Here is a 12,922-nt window from a genome sequence, read left to right as displayed (position 1 = left end):
GATCCCAACATTTTAGCGCCACTAATGCGATGGAGCGGATTCCAACGTTGCCCGCAACAAGTAGACTGTCATTAACCTACACCACAACAGTCTGTGTTCACCGTTGAAGCCCTCCACACAACCGGGAACCTGCCGGTTTGTGGCTAGCTAAACGCTCCCAGCCCAGCTAGAAGATTGGCACCCGCAAACCACAGCACTCCACTTCACTGCCCTTGACCCCAACAGTACGTCCAAAGTACAGACTACCAAATTCCTGCACAAAGGCGCGATCAGCCTCTGACCAGGTGTCCAGCCCCATTCGCGACAGGTCGTCTCTGTCAACAATCAATGCATCGCTGTCATTATCGTCGTCGTCTCCTCTTTCGCCTTGTGTATCCGCCTCGATGATCTGCGATAGCGTTCGTATGAGCAGCGAAGACTGTCGGTGGAAGTAGGCAATTATCGCTGTCTCCAACGACTGTGAGTAGGCGGAGAGGTCGCCAATCAGCTCGCGGTCCGTCTCCCGCTCGGCTGTCGTGTATGCATCTCTCTCGCCAGCCGAAGCCCACCACATGTAGCCCATATATGCAAGCCTCGACCACGTTGTTGGTTCTACCACCGTGTCGTCGTATGCTTCGTTGAAGTCGTCGTCGGCGCGTTTGGTATCGACCTCGTCGCGTGACAGCAGGGGAGCAGTGTCGTCGTTCTCGTCGTCCGTATACGGCTCGGGCGATGTTTCCGATCTCGTGCGCTGCTTGAAAAGCTCCTTGTGCAAAAGCTTGTAGCGCGCAACATCCCGCTGGCTAGCCTTGATCAAACTGCCATCGCTCGTTCGTATCCGCGGCCAGCGGCGTTCTTGTGGGGGCGCATCGTAACTGGGTGGTAATTCGACGATGATGTCGTAGAGCTGCGTCTTTGTGACAATGATTTCGTCCGTTGTGCACGCCGCCCAGCCCTCTGATGGCTCGAGGCCCGGTGTGTGTCCGCCGTGTTTGGGCTTGCGAAGGTCGTCGAGGAGAGGTATGTCGTGTACGCCGACGGAGAAGAGGGTGGGTAGGCGGAGGAGGTTTTCCGTCTCTGGAGGCAAACGTTCGGTGTCGCGAGGCGATATGCTAGACAGGACAGACAGATTGTAGACTGGCATGTTAGCTGGAAGATAACCAATGACAAGATCCCAGACGTACCAAACTCGCAGGCAGTCCTGACCGGCGGGACGCCCACGAAGAGGATGCGTTTCCTCAGCAGGGCCGCTTGAAGCAGGCGGAAGACCAATGGCCCGAATACGTCGAGGAAGCGTTGTATAGATAAGGCCGGGTGGTAGTCCGGCAGGCTCTCCTCGTCTTTGATGACAGCGCTCACGGTGGAGATGGCGCGCGCTCTGCTGTGACCCTTCGCCTCTCCGGCTTCTGAGGTGGTGTCGCCTTTGCCATGTCTCGAGACCTGCTCCTGCCAGAACTCGTCCAGCGGCGTCACAGCTTCCGGGTCGTCCGCCAGAGCTGCAGCCAATTTCTCCAAGCGGCCGGCCAGTAGCCAGCTCCTTCCTAGCCTCCCAAATCTGCCCTCCTTCTGAATTAGGATACCCACGGAAACGAACGTGGCATTGCGATCCTCTGCGCTCGCGTCGCCCTTTGCGAAGGCGCTGAGCCCGGCATAGCCATCGTGGGTAAAGTAGACGAGGTCATTCTGCACTGAGTGCAGACCCGAGGGTAGCGATTTGTATTCAACGGCGTTGTCGAGGGTAATATCCGGTGTCGTTGTGCGCTTCCAGGCGATTGTATAGCTGTGAGTGATCAGCGCATAGCTCCCTGAGGTACTCCGGCTGTCCAGCGTCGCATGACGTACCCAACTTTCTTGTCGAACTTGATGAGGAAGAGCGCTTCAACGCGGGGCGCGTCTTCGCTGTGAGAATCTACATTGGTTGCGCTCGATTCGGTCGAGGCCGACATATTGGATGGGAATTGGGCGAAGGTTGACTGCTGCTGCTGCTGCGCAGGCGGCAGTCGGTGATGCGCCGCGTCCCAGGAACGCTTCGCTTACTCCTGCCCGTCGCCCCTTCTCCGGCCATACTCGTCACTGCACATGGGAAACATCTTTTCGATACCCACCTACCGTCGGTTGATATTCCTTACTCTATCGTACAGTTGCTGCAACTACTATACGCCGTTCAGTATAATTTCTTGTTGCATTCAACGATAGTGCTATCCGCCATTGCATTACTCATTGCGCCGGCACCAACAGCCTCTCTCGATCAACAAGTTGGATGCGCGTTACGGAATTTGTAGCCGGCGACAAGAGCGGCTATATGGCAAGCCTGGCCAACTACAGCGCAAACATGATGTATCTGGTGAGAGTGGCCCCAAATATCGAACGAGCCTGGGCTCAGTCTCTCTGGAAACCTACCAACGAAACATGAGACCCCAAGCAGAAGAACCAGCCCTTCTGCAACATACCACTGAGCGCCCATCTCAGCACACGCACGACTCCATCCAAGTTTGCTGATGCCATGAGATATTGGGAGCATTGCCGTAAGAGCGAGTGCACCGAAGCTACCGCCACGAAGCGCTCTCATCTTGTTCCCACCACCGCCAGTATCAAAGAGCACAGCAGCAGCAGCGATAGCGGCGCCCCCATTAAGACACCAATATACCCGTCGAGCTATTGGATCACAGCGAGCGGCATAATAAGTGGCCGATGATCCTCCACCAAGAGCAAGAAGACAAATGCCGAAGATGTCGAAGCGGCCCCAGAAATGGTGAATGTTGTAGGAATGACTCCGAAGTGTATGGAACGTTGTACTGAGCCCAAAGCACAGGGCTGCTGCGCACAGAGAAATGCCGAAAGCAAATTTGTCGCCAGTGCTCAGATTAAGCTGCGTCGAGATAGCAAGTCTGTGCAACCCAATGCCAGTCCCAACGAACGCGGTACTCCCAAGAAGGTGGGTCCAGATATTCATCGTTTCCATATGAAGGCAACGCCAGAGCCGAAAGGATCGTTTGTACGAATGAGTCGGCATTGGATGTCCCGTGATAATGAAGCCGTTATCTTGGAGCCATGTCGGAATGTCGTCTTTGGTTCCGATTTTAGGCCAATATGGCTGGGCTTCTTTCTTATCGTGGAGTGTTGGGCAGGCGTTGGAAGCCGGTGAAGTGGTATTGGGTGAGCGTACTGCGTCCTTGGCCATATTGGTAGCTTCAATGTGTCGCGACTCCAGCGCTGGAGTTGTTGTCCAAACAGGTATATCATTATCAAGATACAGATGCCATTGGTTGTGGTGTCGAATACAGGCAACAGTTGTGTAAGAAGAATACGTGGAGTCAAACACCTGAACTGCTTGGGCCTGATGTGTCTGAGCAGCGTTTGCACCTACCACTCGTTACTAGATATGTGAAGGGCGTTCGTTGACTCAGTTGAACTCCAACGTATCTCGGTGTGCAGTATCATCGCGGCGCAGCCTCCCAGGGCTACAATTCCTCGCTAATCCAAGGCTTCTGTGATCATATATGTAGGTAAGATGCCACGATCTCTGGTGTCGACTTGGTCAGTATCAGGTATGCTAACAATGCTGTAGCTACCGAGCAGTCCTACGCATGCAGCTATGATGTCACCGGTTTTGTGAACAGCCATTGCGGGGATTCCCTAACGATCCTTCTGCCAACATTTGTACAAACGGAGAAATTGCGTCCCTTTGTCTGGGGAAAGCTTACGCTCTCTCCGCGTGATTGCGTGGGAAAAGGTTGCACGATAGTGGAGATTTCTTTGAGTTAGACAAATACCAGTCGGACTGTATGGCGTTCGACGTGGCTATGCTGATCCTCATTAGGAACATATCCTTGGAGCTTTAAGCGTATAACTTGCGAAGTCGCATATTTTCCCGTAAAATCTGACGTCCATAATGCGTGGAAGTCTTGTCGAACGTATGCCTTCAAGATGCTTCTGGTGCCAACCTGAGCAGATCGCAAGCCGTGCTCACTAATCAACAATCACTGTTCAGAAGGCCCTGCTGAACAAGGCCTCATAGTGATCATAATATCACAGAGATGCCCATGGGCAGTTCAAAAGTCATCAGATATCGAGTCTTGCCCGTATGGCGACTGCGAATTACGGATGTGTGACAATTGCCGTTGATGGTGCGTGCGTGAGTTGCGCGGGCAGTGGATACAAAAGGTGCAGTCGGCCTTTTTCTCGGCAAGACCCACCAGACTGGATAATCACGAAGCCATCAAACTGCAATGAACTCCATTCAGACACGTATGCATAGAAATTGCGTCGAATTCAATGCATGGAGTCAGCGTTTGCATAAGGTCTGACGTCATGGCTAACGTACCTGCCACGCACAGAGTGCACTGGCCATGCCGCTGCATCCGCCGACCACTCGAGGCATCCAAAGCTGGTTGCTTCATCACTTATAGCACATTGGCCTATCCGCCAATAAGGAGCAGACCGCACCTTTAGCTTGTACTTTGATCCAAGCTCTCGCACTCCCGGTTGTTAGGAATGTCATCGTCTTCTCTCAGAGATATCGCGCCGCGTCCACAAGACTTGGCTGCTGCCGCCGCTGTTAGTAGAGCAACTCCTACCAGTCGCAGGCCGTCACGCGTGACGGTCGCATGTCTGCCCTGCCGTGGCCGACGCACCAAGGTCTTTCACCGAATTCTTTGCTAGTAACGACAGCAATTCCGTGAAGTCGAAGCTGACACACGACAGTGTGACGGGGGCAGACCGACATGTCGCTCTTGCTCGGAGAGAAATTCACAATGCGGATACGACCCACCCCTCATTCAGGCGCAAAAAAGAAAGATTGAAGAACTGGAGGACGATAAAAGTTCGATGTATGAAGTTTTGTGGTTCCTACAGACGGCTTCACCTGACAAAGCCACGGCCTTGCTGCAGCACCTGCGAGCGACCCAGGGTGACGATCTGGGAGTCATCTTCAAGAACTTCGAAATGGGCCGTCGCAATTCTTCCGAGTCTGGGCCTGCATCTGAGACCAAAGTTGGTAAGAACGATTCACCACCGACATTTACGGATTCTCCCTCATCGACAATGCTTTCCGTCCCTGAGATAATGGATCATCCCCGATTTTCTACTGTTCGAAAGGGCCAGACCGAAGTCACGGGCATCACTCTGCTTGCTCCAAACCACGAAAACGCAAGTGTTTCCAACGTCCACGGCCCATTAGAGATGTTCTTTAACTGTGTGGGAGCACTCTTTTACATTATGAATAGGAACGACGTCCAAGCATGCATCGAAGCAATCAAAGCCTCCGGAAACGAGAACATGCCACTCGGACACATGTTCAGCAACGGAAGTACAATCGAACTTCGTACTTATGCCGCAGAAATTGCGGGTATGGCCTCTATCGGTGTTATACATTCACAGCTAGCCGACCCAACAAAGGCACCGCCTCCCGAGCTTGCCGATTACTTCTACGCAGTCGCCAAACATGGCCTGGACTCTGCGATTCTCTACGATCCGCTTCGAGCCATGAATGTTTGCGCGCTGCTTGGCATGTATAACATCGTCGTCAAGGCGACAGTTGCTCTGGCTTACATTGGTACGAGTCACACTTGGGTATACTCACGAGAAATACGCCACTGATGACTTTCAGAACTTGGTCTGAGCCTTCCTCGCAACCGCAAAATATATCTCGAAACATGTCCGCCAGACTGGTCCCCAAGCTATTACGACGACATTCGTCGCACGCATATGACTCTTGTCCACTTGCAATGGTCAGTTTGGCATGCCTTTAGTTATGTGTGATATATCGCTGACTACTCCGATAGCTGGCTGAGCGCATCTCTTGACTACAACTCTGATTCGTTAACCTTCGACGTCCACTCATCTCTCAATGGACTAGACGCGCCGCCCCAGGACATGATTCGACGCGAATGCGTCAAAGTTTCCATCATCAAGGCAAGCTTACTTCACCGTCTACCAAGCAAGGCGCCTGTACCGGAAAATGTCACGCTAGAGTTTCGCGCGCAATTATCGAGATTCCATGCGCAACTCCCCGACTGGATGTCAGTTGCTGCGCTGTTACGCGGCGACAGCAGCCCGCTGATGGCCACATTCCGCCCAGTAATATTCTATGTTCATCTCTTTTACCTTTCGGCTATGATGCTGCTTGCTCGGCGGCTAATAATTGCATACATCCCGCTCGATGCAGTTGGCATCGTAGTTCTTCCACCAGAAGCACGAAGGGCTATCGAGGAAGGATACCAAGCTGCGGAAACAAACGCGTCTGTCATGAGTCTAATGCTACAGGAAGGGAAGGTAGTACAAGTTTGCTGGCTCTGCATGTGAGTCAGGCGTATGCCACGGTGGCGAAGGATGCTAACCCAGAATTCCAGTTACACAGCATACACGGCGGGAGTCATGATCGCTTACCAGGCATCGCAGAGGGCTCTGAACAACGAGCCATACACTGACGACGTGAAACTGCTGGAAAAATGCATTAGTGTTCTCGAGTACTGTGCGATCAAAGACACGCTTGCTGGCAGGTTTCGTAACATTCTTGCAGCTCACATGGGGAAGCTGCAAGATTATAGATCTCAGACAAGGGATGGTGAAGAGTTCGCGACGCCCCCGACTTCTCTGGCGAGTGACAGCCTCTTCTTCTTTGATCGTGGTTCATCTGAGCTTCACGCAGCAGTTTTTGACTTACTTCGCCTCATACATCGCCCATTCAGTGGCCTGAAAGACGTCGCGACAAAGAGTACTCTCTCGAATCGCGCCGAGACAACTATGGGCACCCACCTTGAGTGGGAGTACGAGCTCAAAAACAGAGACGATCCAGAAGTACCACCGAACGTAGATGAGGGTGCATGTGTGACTGATGTCAGATGCGAGCCAACGCAGTCTCAGTGTTCGCCCTTTGACCCAATTTGCGCTTCGCAAGAGCTGTCGGCCCCGCCTTCGGAGGAAGCCTGGACAAAATGGACTCCAGCAACGTGGCAAAGTTCCTTTCACACATCACCAAAATGAGTTCGAAACCTCGTTGGCCCTTCTACGAGCACGATGATACGGTTCACACGAGATGTTACAGACGTTGGCTTTCAAGGCCACACCATGGTACGCGTTCTAGGAGTAAGATTCGGAACCTTGCCAGCTCTCACGTAGCCTGGCTCCTTCCGCGTCCGAAAGATGACGGCGATAGAACTTGACATGGTGTCTTTGTTATGGAAGGGTGCTTCCGGTACTTCCGGTACCACAATATAATCCATGGGACGAACCTATCCAGAGCTAGAGGAATCATACACTGCTCATTTCCCTTTTATACCCATCGATCTTGATATTCCATAACTACAAAAGTCTGTATACAATGGGAAGCGCGACACGGGCCTAATGGTCAGCAACGTTGAATCTTGCACAACCTATCCTGCAGCTTTACATACGTCATAACCCCGCTTCACAATATAGCAACTGCTCGACGCATTTGAACTGCGCTGCCAAACCATTCCATCTTCTCATCAACATAATCTTTAACTCTGTACCTTGCCATGACACATCCTCCACCTACTCATATGGCGACGAAAGATCTTTTTAGGCTGAATGACCGGACTATCATAGGTACGGCTTACCAATCGACGTATGGACTGGAGCTGACACAGTCTTCTAGTTTCCGGAGGTGCCGGTGCAGTAGGTACGGCCGTAGGTGTAGCGATTCTAGAGAGTGGCGCAGATGTCGTATTTGTCGATGTCTCCGACCCCACTCCCGAAAGCTGGGGTACACAATGCCTGCAATCTTCCAAATTTGATCTCCTGTATAACTGTGACCAGATCGGATTCAGGAAGTTGCGCGAGGTAATCACACCCATGCGCTATTCCAACGCCTCGACGTCCAGGATGAACCCAGCATCACATCAGCCTTCAACACTATCCGTGCTAAGCTTCGTCATCCGATCCGGGGGCTCGTCTCCTGCGCCGCCATCTCCGGCGAAAGCGATGCTTGTTCGTACCCCATCGACACGTTTCGTACAATCCTCGATATTAATATCTCCGGCACCTTCCTCATCGCCCGTGCCGTAGCGAACGAATTGCACAACGCCAATCAATCGGGCAGTATCGTCCTGTTCGCCTCGATTTCAGGTCACATTTCTAACCATGGAATCAACACTGCCGCGTACAATGCTTCGAAAGCGGCAGTGCATCAACTTGCTCGATCGCTTGCCGCGGAATGGGGTCACCCACAGAACACTTTTCCCGGTAGCACGGTCACGGCAACAAACCCAAATCCCAGCCAAGAGCCACGAAAAGCTTATCCGCCGATCCGAGTGAATACCATCAGCCCCGGTCACATTGACACGCCTCTGAGCGCGGAAGCGCGGAAGAGGGGGTTGACGGACGAGTGGGCGAAACAGAATATGCTGGGGCGAATTTCGGTGCCCGAAGAGTTTCGAGCGCCGGTGCTGTTCTTGCTGAGTGAGGGAAGCAGTTATGTCACTGGTTCTGTAAGCTGATATTCTTTGACTAGTATCAAAAAAGACGGGATTGCGAGGCTAACATGTCACGTGTAGGACTTGAGGGTCGATGCAGGGCACTGCGCGTGGTAGAATTCGACGGAAGAGATGTACTCGTTGATTCATGCGTCCGAAAGAGATAAAGGTATATGTATATACAAGAAGAATTGTAGAAGATAACCGCCAAATGTGGGCCATCAACTGCCCCAGCACCAACGCCTCGCTCATTCGTAATCGCCCTTTTATACAATGCAATGTCTTTCCCTACCACCAACTCCAGGTTCCTCATCATGCGTCAGAGACAATAATCTTCTCGGACCCTCTACTCGTTGATTCTGTGCTGCCAGACTTCCTGCTCCGCTCTCGCAGAGTAAGTGCTAGCACCAAGAATAGCCCTCATCTGATCAACTCCCGTGAAGAGGATTTGCCTAGCAACGAACCAACGGATACCCTCAGTGCAAGGGGGGCTTGTCAAGCTACCCTGGTACGTCCAGAACTCGTTGAAGTACAGGACGCTCTCAAGCAGAGGAGCAAAGTCCATAGTAGTAGGCTCCTCAACTCCCATCTCGGTGTAACCAATCATGGCGGGTAGCTGCTCGAAGAAGGTTGAGTTGGAGTTACCAGGGTCGAGGCGGATAGCCATGACGGCGGCTTCGTGACCCTCGGCGTCGACATGGACGAGATGGAGTTCGGCTTTGCTGCGGTCGCCACCGACGGAATGGTCGGCTGGGGCGTGGATGTGCCAGCCCTTGAGGTAAACGGTCTCGTTGTCGTACGTGAAGCTTGGGTGGCTGGTCCAGTCAATGTCTTCCTCTGCTGCCTTCTCGTCGTGTGCAACGGTGAAGGCGGGACCATAGCCCCAGTTGTAGAAGTTGCCGGCAACGCTGCCGTTGTACTTGAAGGTGGGCACGTGGTTCAAAGCCAGTCCGTTGCCTAATGAGAGTGCAATGGGAGACTGCTGAGTTCCAGTCTGGCAGAGCTCGTAGTCGGGGTTGATCTTTCCCCAGTTGAAAGATGCTTCGTAGGCCCAGTCGTTCTGGGTTACGTTGGTGCCTGGAGGCACTTGTTGTCTTGTAGTGAGGTGTACATTGCGTTTAGCGTTGGTGTGTTGGGGACAGCTGAGTGATGTGGGCGCTAGAGTGGCGGCGGCGAGGAAGAGGGATTGGAACAGCATGGTGACGGTGCTAGTCTTTGTGTGATGGGAGTGTCGGATGACTTGGTAGGAAGACTGAATTGGCTGCTGTGATGAGAAACTTGCTCGTCGTGCGAGGACATCTTATATATAGTCCAGCGGCCGGATTATGGAATGTTCCTCCGCCTTCACAACGACTACCCTAGTCCTTCAAGCAAAGGTCTCAGCCATGTCCTTCAATTCCGCCAAGCAGTCTTCACACATGCCCTTTTCGTGCGCCATGGAAGGTCTCCCATCGCCAAGTGCCCTATCTTTTCACTACCGTTGCGCAGCCTCTTTGCTTGCGCAGTAAGTACCATTAGGAAATGCACTTGGTTTCCTTGGGAGACGGCACGCGCTTGTATGTTGGAAACCAAACATCCAGCCCATTCCTCGTAGCAGTTCGAACGCCAAGCATGAACCCTGTTTTCGACAAGAAACGCTTGTTGACCAAAGGCGATAGCGCAGGGGCGAGATCGCTCTTTGCTATCTCGAGTTAACCCGGCGATCTTGGCGGGAAACGGTCGCGTGGCTTCTACCCAATGCATTGATGCTGGGGATTCCGACAAGATGAGACTTGGCGTGGAGAACCATGACTACCGTATACTGTAATAAGCTCAGCGGACAAGAACGGCCGGGAGAGGTCGAGTTGCTTAAATGATGACACGCAGTACGGACGTAGCAGTCGGCCCGTCGCGGGAACGTCAAAGCAAAACCTTTCCGCTGCTTAAGAGCTCTTGACGCGTGGCATAAGCATGATGCGACAACTACTACTACTACTGCGTCTATTCTAGCTTATTTTAACCTTAATATTTAAGTATATAAGCTATTCTTTTTCTACAAAGTAGAACTATAGTTTAGTTAATAGTACTTTAAGTATATATTTTTATAAACTATAAAGCTTATCTAGATATATTATAATTATATAAGTAGTAGTAAGTATAAAAGTAATATACTAGACTAATTTTTTCTCTATCTATTATAATACTTAGTTATAACTTTTTTTTATAATTAAATACTTTTACTTATTAGTATAAAAGTAACTAAAGATACTAGTATTTTTTATCTTTTAACTACGCGTAAGTAGAGTTAAATTTTATACTATAAGAGTATATTTAATACTTTACTTAACTTATACTAAATATTAAGAATTAATTTTATACGTATTAGTACTAAAGCGCTATATAACTTTATAAATAGTATATATATACTATCTAAAAAGCTACTTAAACTAATAAGTATAGCTTTTAATAATTAAGTCTATTATACTTTTTTTAAAGTCTACTTAGCTAGGCTAAGTAAGCTATAGAAGAGTAAATTAACTAACTACTTAGAGTAATACTTTAACTTAAGCTATATACTAGAAGAGATCTAAAAACTATAAGACTTAGTGTAGAAGGCAGAGGGAGAGGTAGGCGCAAAGGCATAACTGTAGGTGCTTTCGCAGGACTAGGTTTTGGCCCTTGGCCGAAACGGGGATGCGACGACCAGGAAGCCACAGACCCTGAAGTCGAACATAACGTTCGATTGTGTAGATCAAAGAACGTGGGAGTAGTTCCTGCAGGTCCCACAGATCCGCCTAAATACCCAGACCTAGACCCTTCCATTACGTTGTACAACATCACCCATCGTTAGCTTGCACGCAGATCGATACCGCCGTGCAGCGCCGCCGCTACTCATCGAAGGCGTGCCACAATCAGGGAAACACGACCGCCAAAGCGGCGCATTGCTGGATCTGTGAAAATCTCCGCTGTCGACCCGGATACGTCGACGAAACAGAAGCGGGCCGACGAAAGCTCTCTGTTCAGTCATCAAGCTGTTTCTGCTACAGCCTTGGCGCGTATAGTGTCCAAACTTGCCAAGGGAGCGAGCTGCTTGGATTCAGTACGTACTAGACATGAGGCGGGACGCGCAGTCGAGAGAAATGACTTGATGCATGACGGCACGATGCTGAGTATATCGAGAGGAGACCGGGTGGTGTGAGAACATGGCATCCGGCTCCTCCGCATCGACGACAATGCCTAACTTTAACAACCAATCCATGAAACAAGTGAACACCCACATAACATGGATGACCTAGGAGTCTACATTGCCTTAGGGTTGTGTCACGTTTTGTTTGCGAACTAATGTGGACCGCAGCACAGTTACTCGGTTTCTTCGTTGTACGAGGTGAACGAATCCATTCCTAGCAATCAGTATCCAGGCCACACTACCTCGTCGCATTCGGGATGCTTAAAAGCTCCATTGCTCATCTCGTACTCGTACTCCAGATCAGGTTGAAACTCCCAGTATAGGCTCTCAGCATCGGCCCCCATTTTGTATGTATATGCCGCTGCATCGTCGTCGACGTAGACCTTTGGGACGCCGTTGGCCGCTGCCGCTTCAATCTTCAACTGGACATGGCAAGAGCGTTCCATGAGGGTGTACAAGAAGGCGGCTTCGTCGACAGTACCTCCTACCGTCTGTGTGGTATTAGCTGAATGCCGGTCGCGGGATCGCGCACTGGGGGACGTACCAAGAGGCCATGGTTTCGCAGCACCATCCCTTTTCCCTTCGGTCCCAATGCCGCTGCCAGCCTCTTGCCTTCTGCCTCATCGAGGACAACGCCGCCAAAGTCATCATAGACGGCTTGCGCATCGCCGTAGAAGTAGCATACGTCTTGGTTCAGCATCTCCAATGGCTTCGCGAAGGCGCTCCACGCTTTGCCTGCCTTTCCATGGCAATGGCATGCCGCGTTGACGTCTGGCCGCGCCTTGTGTATTGCCGAGTGGATAAGGAAGCCAGCTGCGTTTGCAGGTCTGCTCTGGTTTCCTCCCACCACCTTGCCATCGTAATCAACAAGGACCATATCGGATGCCTTCAGGAGACCGAAGTGCTTTCCGAGCGGGTTCGTCCAGAAGTTGTGCGGGTGCTCTGGGTCTCTCACCGAGATGTGACCCGACATGCCTTCGGTCAGGCCGTGCCTTGCGAAGACGCGGAAAGCACCCGCCATGTGCGATAGTATCCATGCGCGCTGCTTATCGTACGAGGAGAAGAGGGGGATGCCGGGGAGGCAGACGCCCTGCGAGATGGCTTGCAACGGCGTCAACTCCTTGGTCGCGTCATCTTTGGATCGTGGGACAAGCTGCTTGGGTTGCGCGACTGGCGCTGGCTCGACCTGGATAGCGGAGGGTGCCATGTTTGGAATGCGATGCGATGCGATGCGATGGGGTCTAGCTGTGTGTAAGTAGGCAGTGTAAGTTGCAATGGATCAAAGATGGCCTTGAGTCGAAGCTCTTGGATGCGCCGTTGTTATACTTCAGACGACCGCGAT

General features: G+C 51.5%; 4 protein-coding genes across 4 annotated transcripts; 1 reads left to right on the top strand and 3 right to left on the bottom strand.

Moving 5' to 3' along the window:
• Positions 1-166: 166 nt before the first annotated feature.
• Positions 167-1,925, bottom strand: J4E84_000570 (uncharacterized protein; the record flags this gene model as incomplete). Its single annotated transcript, XM_049383208.1, has 3 exons — positions 167-1,116; positions 1,164-1,759; positions 1,822-1,925. The coding sequence occupies 3 exons, from the start codon at positions 1,923-1,925 to the stop codon at positions 167-169; spliced, it is 1,650 nt and encodes a 549-aa protein (XP_049248726.1).
• Positions 1,926-5,022: 3,097 nt separating this feature from the next.
• On the top strand, positions 5,023-5,577 carry J4E84_000569 (uncharacterized protein; the record flags this gene model as incomplete). The annotated part of the gene is made up of 1 exon (XM_049383207.1): positions 5,023-5,577. One exon carries the CDS (start codon positions 5,023-5,025, stop codon positions 5,575-5,577), a length of 555 nt encoding a protein of 184 aa, XP_049248725.1.
• Positions 5,578-8,760: 3,183 nt separating this feature from the next.
• Positions 8,761-9,612, bottom strand: J4E84_000568 (uncharacterized protein; the record flags this gene model as incomplete). Its single annotated transcript, XM_049383206.1, has 1 exon — positions 8,761-9,612. One exon carries the CDS (start codon positions 9,610-9,612, stop codon positions 8,761-8,763), a length of 852 nt encoding a protein of 283 aa, XP_049248724.1.
• Positions 9,613-11,801: 2,189 nt separating this feature from the next.
• J4E84_000567 (uncharacterized protein) lies at positions 11,802-12,787 on the bottom strand (the record flags this gene model as incomplete). Its single annotated transcript, XM_049383205.1, has 2 exons — positions 11,802-12,071; positions 12,125-12,787. 2 exons carry the CDS (start codon positions 12,785-12,787, stop codon positions 11,802-11,804), a joined length of 933 nt encoding a protein of 310 aa, XP_049248723.1.
• Positions 12,788-12,922: the final 135 nt, after the last annotated feature.

Source organism: Alternaria hordeiaustralica (genome assembly GCF_023758085.1).
Source record: "Alternaria hordeiaustralica strain BMP 2776 chromosome Unknown scaffold_1, whole genome shotgun sequence".
NCBI classification, from domain to species: Eukaryota; Fungi; Ascomycota; class Dothideomycetes; order Pleosporales; family Pleosporaceae; genus Alternaria; species Alternaria hordeiaustralica.
The sequence above is the reverse complement of the archived record's forward strand: the minus strand, read 5'-3'. Positions and strand labels throughout refer to the sequence as shown.